This window comes from Bombina bombina, chromosome 6 (assembly GCF_027579735.1).
Source record: "Bombina bombina isolate aBomBom1 chromosome 6, aBomBom1.pri, whole genome shotgun sequence".
In the NCBI taxonomy this organism is placed as follows: domain Eukaryota; kingdom Metazoa; phylum Chordata; class Amphibia; order Anura; family Bombinatoridae; genus Bombina; species Bombina bombina.
Genome location: NC_069504.1, coordinates 582,118,602 through 582,137,326, shown reverse-complemented (window position 1 = coordinate 582,137,326; position 18,725 = coordinate 582,118,602). Strand labels below are relative to the sequence as shown.

Here is an 18,725-nt window from a genome sequence, read left to right as displayed (position 1 = left end):
TTCTTGGCATTCTTTTAGAATACCGAGAATTTTACAGTTTCTTCAGGATGGTTTAGATAAGGGTTTGTCCGCAAGTTTCTTGAAAGGACAAATCTCTGCTCTTTCTGTTCTTTTTCACAGAAAGATTGCTAATCTTCCTGATATTCATTGTTTTGTACAAGCTTTGGTTCGTATAAAACCTGTCATTAAGTCAATTTCTCCTCCTTGGAGTTTGAATTTGGTTCTGGGGGCTCTTCAAGCTCCTCCTTTTGAACCCATGCATTCATTGGACATTAAATTACTTTCTTGGAAAGTTTTGTTCCTTTTGGCGATCTGTTCTGCCAGAAGAGTCTCTGAATTATCTGCTCCTTCTTGTGAGTCTCCTTTTCTGATTTTTCATCAGGATAAGGCGGTGTTGCGAACTTCTTTTCAATTTTTACCTAAGGTTGTGAATTCCAACAACATTAGTAGAGAAATTGTGGTTCCTTCATTATGTCCTAATCCTAAGAATTCTAAGGAGAAATCGTTGCATTCTTTGGATGTTGTTAGAGCTTTGAAATATTATGTTGAAGCTTCTAAATCTTTCCGAAAGACTTCTAGTCTATTTGTTATCTTTTCCGGTTCTAGAAAAGGCCAGAAAGCTTCTGCCATTTCTTTGGCATCTTGGTTGAAATCTTTAATTCATCATGCCTATGTTGAGTCGGGTAAAACTCCGCCTCAAAGGATTACAGCTCATTCGACTAGGTCAGTTTCTACTTCCTGGGCGTTTAGGAATGAAGCTTCGGTTGATCAGATTTGCAAAGCAGCAACTTGGTCCTCTTTGCATACTTTTACTAAATTCTACCATTTTGATGTGTTTTCTTCTTCTGAAGCAGTTTTTGGTAGAAAAGTACTACAGGCAGCGGTTTCAGTTTGAATCTTCTGCTTATGTTTTCATTAAACTTTATTTTGGGTGTGGAATATTTTCAGCAGGATTTGGCTGTCTTTATTTTATCCCTCCCTCTCTAGTGACTCTTGCGTGGAAAGATCCACATCTTGGGTAGTCATTATCCCATACGTCACTAGCTCATGGACTCTTGCTAATTACATGAAAGAAAACATAATTTATGTAAGAACTTACCTGATAAATTCATTTCTTTCATATTAGCAAGAGTCCATGAGGCCCACCCTTTTTGTGGTGGTTATGATTTTTTTGTATAAAGCACAATTATTCCAATTCCTTATTTTATATGCTTTCGCACTTTTTTCTTATCACCCCACTTCTTGGCTATTCGTTAAACTGATTTGTGGGTGTGGTGAGGGGTGTATTTATAGGCATTTTGAGGTTTGGGAAACTTTGCCCCTCTTGGTAGGAATGTATATCCCATGCGTCACTAGCTCATGGACTCTTGCTAATATGAAAGAAATGAATTTATCAGGTAAGTTCTTACATAAATTGTTTTTCTTACAAATGTATCAAACTATTTTTTATTTTTATTTTTTAACAGATTTTCTTTTTCAGATAAATATAAGGTACATACTATTAAAATCTTGGTGGAATTTGTACTTCTGGTCCTCTTATGGGAACATGGTTTTTGAGATTATGGGGCAGTTAACACCTTGAAATTGCAAGACATTTTTGCTTTCTTTCTATAGAATAACATACCAGCCAAGTCTAAACATTTTTAAAGCAAATTAACACTTTGCTGCAATTTGGAGGAAACAGTCTTGGCTTGAATCTGCAGACAAAGCTAGTCCCATTCATAATGTTAGTGAAAAGTGCTTTGTTTTGCAGTTCTTGTGTGTTAAAGCCAATTTGGTAAATATATGTTGCAGGGTTAGTTTTGTGAAGTGAGACTGCATCTCCTAACAATAAGAAAAGCTACAATTTTGAGAGCTAAATTAATTGGGGAATGTGTAATAAAGGGATTATCTATCTTTTTAGACAATAAACATTTTCAAGTAGACTGTCCTTTTAATGTAATATTGTCATATAATACCGAACAAATTAAAAGTAAATTGGACTTGAACCTAAAAACATGATATTCTTTTTTTTTTTTTTTCTCTCTCAACTGAAACAACTCTATTGGATAATGTCACATCCTAAAAATAAATGTCATATATATATATATCATATATATATATATTTTTTTTTTCCCTTCTATTTTTAGGGTTTGCAATGGAATAATCCGGAGCCATCCTTTAAGGAGTGATGTTTATAAATGTGATCTAGACCAAAACCTGCCACTTACACAGGAGATACAGACTGCCTTTAGTAAGCTAAAGCATCTGTGTGTGAATGGTAAGTAAAAACTTTGTATTGCTTGTGGCTCATATTTGTTTTTTTGTTTTCGAATAGATAAATTAATTATTTAAATTATGATGGCCATGGCCACACGTAAAGTTAAAGGGACACTGAACCCAAATGTTTTCTTTCGTGATTCAGATAGAGCATGACATTTTAAGCAACTTTCTAATTTACTCCTATTGTCAAATTTTCTTCATTCTCTTGGTATCTTTATTTCAAATACAAGAATGTAAGTTTAGATGCCGACCCATTTTTGGTGAACAACCTGGGTTGTTCTTGCTGATTGGTGGATAAATTCATCCACCAATAAAAAAAAGTGCTGTCCAGAGTACTGAACCAATAAAAAAAAGCTTAGATGCCTTCTTTTTCAAATAAAGATACCCAGAGAACGAAGAAAAATTAATAATAGGAGTAAATTAGAAAGTTGCTTAAAATTGCATGCTCTATTTAAGTGTCCCTTTTAAATATCAGAGATTTATATGGAATTGTACCAAGTACCTCACCCTTCAGATTTTGTTATATTTGCTCACCCTTGTAGCATTCACCAACAAATAAGTTGATCTTCTGGTACACTGAAAGAAAGCTCAGGCCTTTAACCCTACACTACCAAGCAAGTATTCACCATGCTGAATTGTTATCATTTGTTCTCCAAACTCTCTTAACCAGTTTATCATCTCTGGCTACAATGCTCAGTGACTAAGAAAAAACAAAACAAAATGTATGCTTACCTGATAAAATAATTTATTTTATGATGGTGAGAGTCCACAAGTCCTCGTGTGGGAATGTTCCCTTAGTGTTCACTATGAGGAGGCAAAAGACACCCCATCACACCAGAGTTTTAAATACTTCCCATTATAGTCAGTCATATGTATAGCCAAATAGATGAGGAAAAAATAAAATCAGGAAAGATAAAGTGGGGCAAAGAAGTGCAAAAACAAGTACTGCTTCAAACTAAATAAAAAGAAAGAGCAGGGCACTCGGACTCAAACCATCATGAAATAATTTAATTTATTGAGTAGGAATACATTTTGTTTTCTTTCATCAGATGGTGAGTCCATATGTCATCAGGTATGGAAATCAATACCCAAGCAGTGGAGTCTACAAGGTAGAATGTTTCTATTCAGGCACTACGGCCTGCAGAACTTCTCTGCAATTTGCAGACTCATAAGAAGCAAAACATAACAAAGTGACAAATCTGATTTATTGAAGCCTCATTATGAAAGGTCCAAGAAGTAGCAACTGCCCTACTGGAATGACCAGTAATACGCTCAGGGGGAGTTTTCACCTCAACCAATGAAGCCTTGCAAATTAAATATTTAAGGAAAGCTGCTGAAGTAAAAGCCGTAACTTTCTGACCTTTGTGAGGCCCAGAAAAATTAACAAAAAGAGAAGAATGTTTGAAATAGTTTGTGACTTTCACATACTATATGAGAGTTCATCCAAGTTGTGGAGAAGATGCTCCTTAGAATTCTTTGGAGCTGGACAAAAAGAAAGGAACCACAATTTCCTGATTTGATAGTAAATCGGAAAATAAGGTTTGCATGACAAAGCTGAAAGCTCAGAGAGCCTTCTAGCCGAAGAAATAGCACAAAGGTCTGAAAGTCAGGAAAATTAGAAGTTTTCTTATGTAACAAAGCAGAGCCAAGACCTGACCTTTCAGTGAATTGACTTTATCTAGGCTTTCCTGCAGGAACGCAAGAACTCTAGCAATTTTAAAAGTACCTAAAGGTAACCTTTGTGAGAGCACCAAGAAAAAAAAGACCTTATGGTAAATACATTTAGTAACAGGTTTCCTAGCCTGAATCAAGGTATTAATAACCTTCTCAGAAAACCTCTTGGAGACAGAATTTTGCGTTCAATTGCTATGCTGTCAAATTCAGAGTTTTGAGAGATAAAAGAAAGGACCTTTAGAGAGAAGATCCTTTCTTAGAAGAAGGCTCAGAGGTGGGCACGAGAACATCTGCACCAAATCCGCAAATGAAATTCTGCGTGGCCATGCTAGAGCAAAAAAAATAAAATAAATGCTGAGGCTTGTTTCTGCTTGATTTTGGCTATAACTCTGGATAGCAACATAAACGGAGGTAAAATGTAAATCAGCTTGAACCAAGGAACTACCAGGGCATCTATCAGGCTTTCCTGAGGCTCCAGAGACCTGGCTCAATACTGAGCCAGTGTGTTATTCACATGAAAGGCCATAAGGCCTATCTCTGACAGACCCCAACATTTCACAATGTCGTCAAAATCTCTGTTTCAGTGACTATTCCCCTGGCTGACGAGACTAGCGATTTAGAGTATCTGCCTCCCAATTGTTCACGCCCAGAATGTGGACGTCGGAAATCCTGTCCTGCAATGATGACATTCTGCCTAACTGATGCAGAATGCTGCCCTCATTGCTAAGGAACAACAAGTTCCTCCAAAGTTCTAGAATATTTATTGGTAACATTGCCTGCTGAGGAGCACAAACCTCCCTGTGCTCTCCGAGACCCACAGACTGCACCACAGCTTAACATGTTGGAGATAACTGCCTCTGAGGAAGCGTGTGTATGCATGCTTGAAACGTGTCCGCTCTCTTGACTGCCATTGTACAACATTTGTTTGTTACTTATACAAATGAATAAACTGCTCCAAAGTTTTTAAGTAGATACTGTCCCTGCTTTTTCATTGCTTGAGATTACTACCCACACTGGCTGAAGAGAGGATGCTCTCTGAACCAAGGACTGGTGAATTTGCCACCGTCAGGGGCTGTCTTGTCCTGTGATCTAACAGATCCTCGTGGTCCCCATTCAATTGATGTAGCATTTGTAATTTGAGGGCCGAAGATGAAATCTTGCAAATGGAACTGCATCTGAGGCAGCCACTATGAGGTCCACAGCTTCCTTTTACTGGGCAAAAGAAGGGCACAGGCCTGTTGCAGCTTCAGTCTGCGCTGATCTGTCAGAGACAAAAACATAGTCACAGAATTTATTATGAATTCCAGAAAAGACACACATGGGTCTGAGGAGTTCATGAGCTTTTTGGAAGATTTATTTTCCTACTGTGACTCTGAAGCAACTGAAGTACCATCTGAGTATGAGACACTGCCAGATGGAAAGAGGGAGCCTTAACCAAAATGTCGTCCAAGTAAAGCACTAAAAAAATTCCTTTAGCTCAAGCTACAGAAAACAAAACTACCAGAACTTTTGTAAACATTTTGGGAGCTGTAGCCAGACTGAAAGGGAGCGTCACAAACTGATAATACTTGTCTAGAAAATCAAATCTCAGGAAATTGACATGATCCCTGTGAATAGGGATGTGCAAATAAGCATCTTTTAAGTCTATGGTAAATCTAATCTGACCCTTTGTAACATGTTTAATAAGCTCAATGCGTTTCAACAATAACTGTTGTCTTTTAAAACAGGATAAAACCAAAATCCTAAAAGAGCTGTTTTTATCCTGCTGTTGAAAAAGACAAGTGTTATCATTGAAACTCAAACTTATTAAACTTATCACAAAGCTTTGTTTTGTTTTTTTAAATTTTCAAAAGAGCTTTATTTAGATCAAATGAACATACACATCATAAATTGAATGTACATAACATACATCAAAGATGCTACAATATAAGATGTCCTCAAAGTGATCCGATGTACGGATTTTAAAAAGAAAGCAGAAAAAAAACATGATACATGCATATGTATTACATCTGTCACATAGCTTTTTAACCCTGCAACGGAGCTTTATCCTTTTATGTAAATTATTTTGGTACAAATCATCTGTGAACTGGCGTCGGACTCCCTCTCTAGAAGGAAGCCAAGAAATCCTACTTAGACCCCTATAGATCAGCACCACCATCTACTGAGTATGAGTATGCTAAAGACTGAAATTAAAGGGCACATCGTCTGCCACAGCAGCAAGGTCTTGAGACTCGGAGACTATTCTCAGAATAAGTCCTCAGAGTATAAGACCCCCTATCATCGATGGGTAACTTAGGGTGGCCTAAGGGAAATCCCTAATGAGCTAACGACCAAATTAGGACCAACTTCAAATCCCTGCAAATGTCTGCATAACAGCTGGAGGCGAGCAAGCTAGAAGCTCACTAATGGCAGAGCAATGTTCCCTCTAAAGCCACATTTTGTGAGTGGCCCAGCAGTGAAATAGTTAATTAGGGAACCACACCCTGTAGTTAGCAAACACTACACAATGCATACCACTAGGTATTTATCACTGCTGGGCTGCTAACAAAATGTTCCTTAGACATACATTGTAGCAGAGTGAATATAACCCTGGAAGGTATATGAAACCAGAAATATTTATTTTGTTATTCAGAGAGCGCACACCATTTAAAAAAGTTTCCAATTTTCTTCTATTATCAAATTTGCTCGTTTCCATGATATTCTGTGTTGAAGAGATACATGGAGCAAATCACTATAGACCAGGATATTACTGGGCAAGTCCACGTTTCACCTGGGAGGCCTGCAACTTTTCTCACTGAGAAAAGACCTTTTATTGCCTTGCTGGTAACTCTTGAACTAAACTTTCACTTCACTCCTCATCAAGGAGACCAAAATCACTGAGGATTGTGGGAAGTGGGAGGGATTGAAAGCTCTGATCTTTTTTGACTCCTCCTAGTGGTCAGGAGGTGAATATGCTCGCACACAACAATGCAGTAATTATACCATTTTGTTTAACAATACAGTGATATATGGTTGCTAATCTTGATTTCAATGTTTATCCTTTTGAACCTATATACAAAACATATTTAAAGATTTACGTTATTAATATTATTCTGCTGGTGCTTTTATTTACAGCTCTGAGCTGGGTACTTTTCTTTCTCATCCTCCTTATTTCACTTTGCTATCACAATATGAGTTTCCGAGCTCCCTAAAAAACAAGAGACTGTTTTGTCCATGCTTTACTAGAGAAATTAAGAAATCTGATTTTTCTTTGTGACCATTGTCCAACATCAGATTGAAAGACAAACAGTTCCCTTTGTTTTATAAATCAGATGATTTATGACAAAGTGAGTTCATGCTTCTTTCATTTGGGCAATTGCAGTTTCTTACTTCTATCATTATGAATCTTAATTTGAACAATTATACAAAGCGGCCACACGGTCTTCCTTACATACTTTTACTATAGTTTACATTGTAAGTTCAATGTATTTCAGCTCAAGTAGCTGTGGTAGAAAGAGCTTTTGGACTATATTTCTTAAAACCTATTAAGAATTCATAAGATTAATCTTTGGAACTGACCAACCAATTTATATGTGAATTGATTTGTCATTAACCATAAAGTAGGACCATATGAAGGCTTCCATGTTTGGTGCAAATTTTGAGTTGTGCCTCTTTTCAGGCTCAAACTCCCTTTTCCTTTTTGTTTTCTTAAAATAGTTTCTTGGTAGATTATATGTGAACTGCTTCAAGTAGGAAGTTATGGGCTATATGTAGAGTTTGTATTTGCAACCCCTGAGAACATTGGGAGGTGGTCACCATTTTTTCTGTCACCAGTACTGGTATGGTTGTGCCGCAAATAAAATGATTTTTTGTTTTGTTATTAAAATTTGAATTAAGCAAAAGTAGACGAAGGATTTATGGAGCACCAGTAATACAATAAAATAAAAAATCTTTATTTGTAATTCCAATAAAAAAGTTGTAAAAACAACAGGATACAGGGTGGTATTGCCCTATTAGGAGTCAGCTCGTACAGCTGACATGTTTCAGCTTGTTGCCGTTATCAAAGCTGCTAGTTTGCGTAGGAAAAACCGCTCCTTTAAAAACAGAGTAAATGACTCCTATAGGGCAATAGCCCAGTGCAAAATTAACATTTCTCTTGTTAAGTGTATCCAGTCCACGGATCATCCATTACTTATGGGATATTCTCCTTCCCAACAGGAAGTTGCAAGAGTCCACCCACAGCAGAGCTGCTATATAGCTCCTCCCCTAACTGCCATATCCAGTCATTCTCTTGCAAGCTCTCAACATAGCTGGAGGTAGTAAGAGGAAAGTGGTGTAAGATAGTTAGTTTTTTCTTCAATCAAAAGTTTATTGTTTTTAAATGGTACCGGAGTTGTACTATTTTATCTCAGGCAGCATTTAGAAGAAGAATCTGCCTGCGTGTTTCTATGATCTTAGCAGAAGTAACTAAGATCGACTGCTGTTCTCACATATGTCTGAAGAGTGAGGTAACTTCAGAGGGGGAATGGCGTGTAGGTTATCTTGCTATAAGGTATGTGCAGTTATAAGTTTTTCTAGGGATGGAATTTGCTAGAAAATGCTGCTGATACCGGATTAATGTAAGTTAAGCCTAAATACAGTGATTTAATAGCGACTAGTATCAGGCTTACTATGAGAGTTATATACTCTTGTAAATTTGCAATATAAAACGTTTGCTGGCATGTTTAATCGTTTTTATATATGCTTTGGTGATAAAACTTGATTGGGGCCTAGTTTTTTCCACATGGCTGGCTTAAATTTTGCTTAGAAACAGTTTCCTGAGGCTTACCACTGTTGTAATATGAGTGGGAGGGGCCTATTTTAGAGCTTTTTTGCGCAGTTAAAATTACAAAATTAATCATCCAGTTTCCCTCAGCAGTCCCATGAATACTATAGGACATCTCTAAAGGGCTAAAAAGGCTTCCAAAATAGTTTATAGGGAAGGTAAGACCACAGTACAGCTGTGGCAGTTTGTTGTGTCTGTTAAAAAACGTCTGTCGTTTTTTTGATCCGTTTTTTACATTAAGGGGTTAATCATCCATTTGCAAGTGGGTGCAATGCTCTGTTAACTTATTACATATACTGTAAAAATTTCGTTTGATTTGCTGCCTTTTTTCACTGTTTTTCACTGTTTTTCAAATTTTGACAAAATTTGTTTCTCTTAAAGGCACAGTAACGTTTTTTATATTTGCTTGTTAACTTGATTTAAAGTGTTTTCCAAGCTTACTAGTCTCATTACTAGTCTGTACAAACATGCCTGACATAGAGGAAACTCCTTGTTCATTATGTTTAAAAGCCATGGTGGAACTCCATCTTAGAATGTGTACCAAATGTACTGATTTCATGTTAAACAATAAAGATCATTTTTTGTCTTTAAACAATTATCACCAGAGGATTCTGTCGAGGGGGAAGTTATGACGACTAACTCTCCCCACGTGTCAGACCCTTTGACTCCCGCTTCAGGGACTCACGCTCAAATGGCGGCAAGTACATCAAGGGTGCCCATAGCGTTTATTTTACCAGAGGATTCTGTCGAGGGGGAAGTTATGCCGACTAACTCTCCCCACGTGTCAGACCCTTTGACTCCCGCTTCAGGGACTCACGCTCAAATGGCGCCAAGTACATCAAGGGCGCCCATAGCGTTTATTTTACAAGACATGGCGAAAGTTATGAATAATACTCTGGCAGCGGTATTAGTCAGACTACCTAAAATTAAAGGAAAGCAAGATAGCTCTGGGGGTAGATACAGAGCATACAGATGCGTTAAGAACCATGTCTGATACTGCCTCACAATATGCAGAAGCTGAGGGGAGCTTCAGTCTGTGGATGATATTTTTGACTCAGGGAAGATGATTTAACCTGATTCCGATATTTCTACATTTAAAATTTATGCTTGAGATCCTCCACTTGTTGCTCAGGGAGGTTTTAGCTGCTCTTAATGACTGTGTTAAAATCACAGTGCCAGAGAAATTGTGTAGACTGAATAAATACTATGCAGTGCCGGTGTGTACTGATGTTTTTCCAATACCTAAAGAGATTTACAGAAATTATTAATAAGGAATGGGATAGACCAGGTGTGCCGTTCTCTTCCCCTCCTATTTTTAGAAAAATGTTTCTAACAGATGCCACCACACGGGACTTATGGCAGACAGTCCCTAAGGTGGAGAGAAGAGTTTCTACTCTAGCTAAGCGTACCACTATCCCTGTCGAGGACAGTTGTGCTTTTTTAGATCCAATGGATAAAAAATTAGAGGGTTACCTTAGGAAAATGTTTATTCAACAAGGTTTATCCTGCAGCCCCTTGCATGCATTGCTCCTGTCACTGCTGCTGCTGCGTTCTGGTTTGAGTCTCTGGATGAGGCTTTACAGGTAGCGACTCCACTGGATGAATATAGTTGACAAGCTTAGAGCACTTAAGCTAGCCAATTCCTTTGTTTCTGATGCCTTTGTTCATTTGACTAAACTAACGGCTAAGAATTCTGTTTTTACTATACTGGCGCGCAGAGCGCTATGGCTTATATCATGGTCAGCTGTCGTGACTTTAATAAATAAGCTACTTAACTTTCCTTCAAGGGGCAGACCCTATTCGGGCCTGGTTTGAAGGAGATTATTGCTAATATCACTGGAGGAAAAGGTCATGCCCTTCCTCAGGACAGGTCCAAATCAAGGACCAAAAAGTCTAATTTTCGAGCCTTTCGAAAAACTTCAAGGCAGGTGTGGCATCAACTTCCTCTAAAGCAAATCAAGAGGGAACGTTTGCTCAGTCCATGACGGTCTGGAGACAACGGGACCTGGAACAAAGATAAGCAGGCCAAGGAGCCTGCTGCTGCCTCTAGGACAGCATGAAGGAACGGTCCCCTATCCGGTAGCGGATCCTGTAGGGGGCAGACTTTCATTCTTCGTCCAGGCGTGGGCAAGAGATGCCCAGGATCCCTGGGCATTGGAAATTATATCCCAGAGATATCTTCTGGATTTCAAAGCTTCCCCTCTAAAAAAGGGGAGATTTCACCTTTCACAATTATCTGCAAACCAGATAAAGAAAGAGGCATTCTTACATTGTGTACGAGACCCATCCAGTTCCAAGAGAGGAACAGGGACAGAGTTTTTCTCAAATCTGTTTGTGGTTCCCAAGGAGAGCGAAACTTCAGACCTATTTTGGATCTAAAGATCTTAAACAAATTCCTCAGAATTCCATCATTTAAGATGGAAACTATTCGTACCATCTTAACTATGATCCAGGAGAGTCAATAGAGGACTACAATGGATTTGAAGGATGCTTATCCTCACATTACGATGCATAAGGATCACCATCGTTTTTTCAGATTTGCCTTTCTAGTCAGGCATTACCAGTTTGTAGCTTTTTCCTTTGGGTTAACTACAGCCCCAAGAATCTTTATGGAGGTTCTGGGGTCGCTTTGGCGGTCCTTGGGCCGCGGGGCATAGAAGTGGCCCCTTATTTAGGTGTCGAACATCCAAATTGCCAAGTCTCATACGGAAGTACTGGCATTTCTGAGATCGCATGGGTGGAAAGTGAACAAGGAAAGAGTTCTCTATCCCCAATCTCAAGGGTTTCCTTCATAGGGACTCTGATAGATTCTGTAGAAATGAAAAATTTACCTGACTGAGTCCAGGTTGTGAAAGTTTCTAAATTACTGCCGTGTTCTTCACTCCATCCGCGCCCTTCAGTGGCTCGGTACATGAATGTAATCGGCTTAATGGTAGCGGCAAGGGACATAGTACCGTTTGCACGCCTACATTTCAGACCGCTGCAACTATGCATGCTCAGTCAATGGAACGGGGGTTACACAGATTTGTCCCCCTCTTAAATCTGGACCAAGAGGCCAGAGATTCTCTTCTCTGGTGGCTATCTCGGGTCCATCTGTCCAAGGGTATGACCTTCCGCAGGTCAGATGGGACAGTTGTTACAACAAATGCCAGCCTTTTAGGTTGGGATACAGTCTGGAACTCCCTGAAGACTCAGGGATAGTGGACTCGGGAGGAGACCCTCCTTCTAATAAATATTCTGGAACTGGGAGCGATATTCCATGCTCTTCAGGCTTGGCCTCAGTTAGCAACTCTGAGGTACATCAGATTTCAGTCGGACAATATCACGACTGTGGCTTACATCAACCATCAAGGGGGAACAGAAGTTCCCTAGCGATGTTAGAAGTCTTAAAATAATCACTGGACAGAGACTCTCTCTTGTCTATCAGCTATCCATTTCCCAGGTGTTGAGAACTGGGAGGCGGATTTTCTAAGTCGTCAGACTTTTTCATCCGGGGAAGGGGGAGTTCCCTCCGGAGGTCTTTGTACAAGATCAAGCAGGAGAGTGCTTTGGTGTTTTTGACAGTTCTGGTGGACATATCATCCTTTCCATCATGGTTTCTGCTTATGAGACAGGACCCTCTACCTCAGGGTCCTTTCAACCATCTAAATTAAACTTCTCTGAGATGGACTGCCTGGAGACTGAACGCTTGATGTTATCAAAGCATGGCTTCTCCGAGTCAGTCATTGATACCTTAATACAGGCATGAAAGCCTGTCACTAGGAAAATTTAACATAGTTATGGCATAAATATCTTATTGGTATGAATCCAAGGGTTACTCATGGAGTAAAGTCAGGATTCCCAGGATATTATCTTTTCTCCAAGATGATTTTGAGAAAAGGGTTGTCAGCTAGTTCCTTAAAAGGACAGATTCTACTCTATCTATTCTTTTGCACAAGCGTCTGGCAGATACTCCAGATGTTCAGGCATTTTGTCAGGCTTTGGTTAGAACCAAGCCTGTGTTTAAACCTGTTGCTCCGCCATGGAGCTTAAACCTGATTATTAAGAACCTTCAAGGAGTTCCGTTTGAATCTCTTCATTCCATAGAGAACTTTTTATCTTGGAGAGTTCCTTTTTGGTAGCTATTTCCTCGGCTCGTAGAGTCTCCGAGTTACCGGCTTTACAATGTGATTCTCCTTATCTGGTCCTCCGTACGGATAAGGTAGTCCTGCGTATAAAACCTGGGTTTTTTACCTAAGGTGGTATCTAACAAGAATATCACTCAAGAGAGTGTTGTTCCATTCTTGTATCCTAATCCTTCTTCAAAGAAGGAACGTCTATTACACATTTTGGACGTGGTTCGTGCTTTAAAGTTTTACTTACAAGCTACTTCAGATTTTCATCAAACATTTACTTTGTTTGTTGTCTACTCTGGACAGAGGAGTGGTCAAAAGACTTCAGCAACCTCTCTTTCTTTTGGTTAAACAGCATAATTCGTTTAGCTTATGAGACTGCTGGACAGCAGCCTCCTGAAGGGTTTACAGCTCATTCTACTAGAGCTGTGGCTTTCACTTGGGCCTTTTTAAAATGAGACCTCTGTTGAACAGATTTACAAGACGAGGTCTTGGTCTGCGCTTCATACTTTGCTTCTTCGGAGGCTATTTTTGGGAGAAAGGGTTTTTTTCAGGCAGTGGTACCTTCCGTTTAAGTACCTGCCTTGTCCCTCCCTTCATCCATGTACTTTAGCTTTGGTATTGGTATCCCATAAGTAATGGATGATCCGTGGACTGGATACACTTAACAAGAGAAAACATAATTTATGCTTACCTGAAAAATGTATTTCTCTTGTAGTGTATCCAGTCCACGGCCCGCCCTGTCATTTTAAGGCAGGTAATTTTTTCATTTAAACTACAGTCACCACTGCACCCTATGGTTTTTCCTTTCTCTGCATGTTTTCGGTCGAATGACTGGATATGGCAGTTAGGGGAGGAGCTATATAGCAGCTCTGCTGTGGGTGGACTCTTGCAACTTCCTGTTGGGAAGGAGAATATCCCATAAGTAATGGATGATCTGTGGACTGGATACACTACAAGAGAAATAAATTTATCAGGTAAGCATAAATTCTGTTTTTCATTGCTTTTTAATCCTTATGTGGCTACATTACAAATCGTGGTATTAACTCTTCTAGTGTATAATTTTAAATCTCACATGAATCACCCCTAGCATCAAAAGTGAACACACAACTATATCTATTATTTTAATTTTTATTAATATTACCCACATCAATTCCGGTTAATATTAAATGTTCTCTCTTATGATGGAATAGTCCCTCATATTATGATAACTAGGGGATAAATATTCATAGATAAAAAGGGGGTATTTTTACCTTCCCCTGACTGGTACATTTCTGAAAGTGCCTAGTGTTCATAGAAATTTAACATTTAAATGTTGAAATCATATTATACCTTTGTACTTACAATCACATGCTTACTAATTCCTGTCATAACAGTGCCTTTTGATTAGCTGATAATTGTTAATGTCGGGCATACACCCCTAAAGGTAGATGTTCTTGAACACTTTCTCTTTATAGAAACTGGCACAATACTAGATCTTTAGGAATTAATAAGTGCTTATCCAGGGTATAGTTAAAGGGACAGCCTACACCAGAATTGTTATTGTTTTAAAAGATAGATAATCCCTTGTTTACCCATTCCTTAGTTTTGCATAACCAACACAGTTATATTTATATATTTTTTTACCTCTGTGATTATCTTGTATCTAAGCCTCTGCAGACTGCCCCTTTATTTGTTCTTTTGACAGACTTGCAGTTTAGCTAATCAGTGATGGCTCCCAGGTAACTTCACGTGCACGAGCACAGTGTTATCTATATGAAAAACATGAACTAACACCCTCTAGTGGTGAAAAACCTGTTAAAATGCATTCTTAAGAGGCGGCCTTCAAGGTCCAAGAAATTAGCATATGAACCTCCTAAGTTAAGCTTTCAACTAAGAATACCAAGAGAACAAAGAAAAATTGGTGATAAAAGTAAATTGGAAAATTGTTTAAAATTACATGCCCTATCTGAATCATGAAAGTTTTTTTTGGACTAGACTATCCCTTTAATTTAACCCGAAGGATATATTCAGTGTGTTTATTTGTTTAAAACCTACATTCGAGACTTTAAAATACTACTGAACATACATAGCCCTATGTCTAGTGCCAGTTCATCAACTGAATCATTGGTAATGAACCTTACATATTAGCTGATCCGTAAGGGTATTTATCATACAAATGAGGCACAAGAGTAAGTCCCTATTGTAGAGGAGAGAATGGGTCTATATCACCGGCCTCTGGCCCTCACTCCCAGTAATTAATCAGATTGTACATAGAGTTCAGACCTGAAGCGTGTCTTGTTTTTAATGTGAAGATCCAAAAGATCTCATGTTTAGCTAGCAATTTGTCCCTGTCACCACCTCTTGGTGGTCTCAATACTCTTTCAATTCACGTCCAACGGAAAGTGTCCGCGCTCTTTCCATGAATGTCAGCAAAATGCTGAACCAGAGGTGTGCTTGCTGTTCCCACCCTAATACTGGAAAGGTGCTCCCTAATGCGGGTTCTGACCTCCCTAGTAGTGAGGCCTACATATTGCTTATTGCAGGCCACACATGAGGCAAGATATATTGTAAATGTTGACATGCAATTCAGACACATATTTTTCAGGAACATTTCTCCCGTGACCAGTGAGCTAAACTGGCTCCCTGTCTGAACTTTTTCGCAGGCTACACACTCCCTATTGTGACATTTGAACATCCCTTTTTGTGTGAGCCAAGATCACTCATGTTTTTTAGTCTTACTAATTTTGTTTTGAATTAAACAACTTACATTTCATATTCACTCAAATCATTATTGTGAAATTCTTGTTGCACGTGGGCAGCACACTGTATACTGCAGAGGAGACTAATGATTGGCTGACTAGAATATGGTTTGCATGACCCATATGAGCAAATTGTTTTTGTTATTACTGTGAGACCACAGCCACATGAGGTTGTGTGCGAGATAAGATCTTGTTGTGGTCATTTGACTTATCCTGTCATTGTTGGCACTATAGAAAGTCTGTTCAGCATGATTTGTTTCATTCTACCTACTCAGCACATTGCCAGCCAGTCAGCCTATAAAGACCCAGGGCAACTAGTCATCTACTGCAGTAAATGTCAGTGTTTAGATCCTGCTGAGCTCAGCATTATTGGTTAAGTAACATACATGGCAATAAAATGGTTAAAACTCAACTTTAGAAGGATTAAGCTACTTATATCATAATAAAGGCAGATAGTAGAGCCATCATAAAACTGTTAGTGAAGTGATGTTGTAGTTATTGTTTATAAATAAAGTGCTGCATGCAAAATATGTAAAAATTAGTTTTGGAAATCTAGAGCAGATCCGAAGATAAACTCACTATAAACTTTTTTCCTTAGTCTCTTGCTCTGACCAGCTGAAGCCATTGGAAATTTGAAACTCACTGTTTAGCCTTCCCTAGACACAATCTGCAAAGTGTGATTAGAAGACTCTTCTCCTAACTCCTGTATGCAGAGACATATCGCACCCTGTGTGACACAAACTGATATGTAGATTAATACAAAATAAAAATGTGAACCAAACACAAGTGCACAATTAAATAACAAATTACAATGCCAATCACCAATCAGTCAATGTATTCCACTTGATCTTCAGTTGTACAACAGTTCTTTATAGCGCAACTTTGTTTCTCTTTGAAATGGCTTTACAGGTGGTAATTGGTAATCGCATTATTCAGAGCCGATATATGTCTGAGTTTTAAAGGCTTTATAACATTCCCACTGGCAAACCTGATCTGTTCTAAAAAAGCTTTTTTTTTTTTTTTTAATTATACTTTCAAATTAAAAGGTCACTAATAGGGTATTTAACCAGTAGCACAATTTCAGAGTACTCTGTATAATTGCACTATACAACCACAGAACCTTAAAGGGATAGTAAAGTCATAATTAGACATTCATGATTTAGACAGAGCATTCAATTTAAAACAACTTTCCAATTTACTTATATATATATTTTTTTTTTATTGAGGTAATGTACAATAACATGGAAGCAAAACATATGTCCAGATACAAGACAGGTCTGTAAATGAAAACTTAAACTGTACAAATTAACCAAACCACAGATCTAACATGGAGAAAGAAAAAAAAAAAAATTCTGACTGAGTATAAAATTATGTCCAAAATGTGGACTATAAGATGCATAGTATAGAGGAATGTAGGTAGAGATATGAGACTCACGTGGAGCTGAGATGGTTAGCTGGCACATATGGTGAAAAAAAACAAACCTCATTTTATAACATTTAGTTTATTAAGGATAAGGATGGTCCCCATCTTACTGCGAAAACCCTAGGGTAACGTATTTATGCAAAGTGACTTATGACAAGATGGGGTTAGTGAGAAGGTTTTATTTCTTTCATGTAATTAGCAAGAGTCCATGAGCTAGTGACGTATGGGATATACATTCCTACCAGGAGGGGCAAAGTTTCCCAAACCTCAAAATGCCTACAAATACACCCCTCACCACACCCACAAATCAGTTTTACAAACTTTGCCTCCCGTGGAGGTGGTGAAGTAAGTTTGTGCTAGATTCTTCGTTGATATGCGCTTCGCAGCAGGCTGGAGCCCGGTTTTCCTCTCAGTGTGCAGTGAATGTCAGAGGGATGTGAAGAGAGTATTGCCTATTTGAATTCAATGATCTCCTTCTACGGGGTCTATTTCATAGGTTCTCTGTTATCGGTCGTAGAGATTCATCTCTTACCTCCCTTTTCAGATCGACGATATACTCTTATATATACCATTACCTCTACTGATTCTCGTTTCAGTACTGGTTTGGCTTTCTACTACATGTAGATGAGTGTCCTGGGGTAAGTAAGTCTTATTTTTTGTGACACTCTAAGCTATGGTTGGGCACTTTTATATAAAGTTCTAAATATATGTGTTTAAACATTTATTTGCCTTGATTCAGGATGTTCAATATTCCTTATTTCAGACAGTCAGTTTCTTTATTTGGGATAATGCATTTGAATAATCAATTTTTCTTACCTTAAAATTTGACTTTTTTTCCTGTGGGCTGTTAGGCTCGCGGGGGCTGAAAATGCTTCATTTTATTGCGTCATTCTTGGCGCGGACTTTTTTGGCGCAAAAATTTTCTTTGTCAAAAATGTCGGCGTCACCGGATGTGGCGTCATTTTTGGCGCCAAAAGCATTTAGGCGCCAAATAATGTGGGCGTCTTTTTTTTGGCGCTAAAAAATATGGGCGTCATTATTGTCTCCACATTATTTAAGTCTCGTTGTTTATTTGCTTCTGGTTGCTAGAAGCTTGTTCATTGGCATTTTTTCCCATTCCTGAAACTGTCATATAAGGAATTTGATAAATTTTGCTTTATATGTTGTTTTTTCTATTACATATTGCAAGATGTCTCAGATTGACCCTGAATCAGAAGCTACTTCTGGAAAATCGCTGCCTGATGCTGGATCTACCAAAGTTAAGTGTATTTGTTGTAAACTTGTGGTAACTGTCCCTCCGGCTGTTGTTTGTGATGAATGTCATGATAATCTTGCTAATGCAGATAATATTTCCTTTAGTAATATTCCATTACCTGTTGCTGTTCCATCAACTTCTAATACTCAGGGTGTTCCTGTTAACATAAGAGATTTTGTTTCTAAATCTATTAGGAAGGTTATGTCTGTTATTCCTCCTTCCAGTAAACGGAAAAAGGTCTTTTAAAACTTCTCATTTTCCAGATGAGTTTTTAAATGAACAACATCATTCTGATTCTGCTTCTGATGATGATTTTTCTGGTTCAGAGGATTCTGTTTCAGAGATTGATACTGATAAATCTTCATATTTATTTAAAATGGAATTTATTCGTTCTTTACTTAAAGAAGTCTTAATTGCATTAGAAATAGAGGAATCTGGTCCTCTTGATACTAAA

At 38.4% G+C, this 18,725-nt stretch overlaps 1 protein-coding gene across 1 annotated transcript in view; it reads left to right on the top strand.

Moving 5' to 3' along the window:
• MTMR10 (myotubularin related protein 10) overlaps positions 1-18,725 on the top strand; it is a gene marked incomplete in the record, with an annotated part of 410,677 nt that overhangs the window by 231,934 nt on the left and 160,018 nt on the right. The window contains 1 exon segment of the mRNA XM_053717557.1: positions 2,130-2,260. Coding sequence (XP_053573532.1) covers positions 2,130-2,260 — 131 coding nt within the window.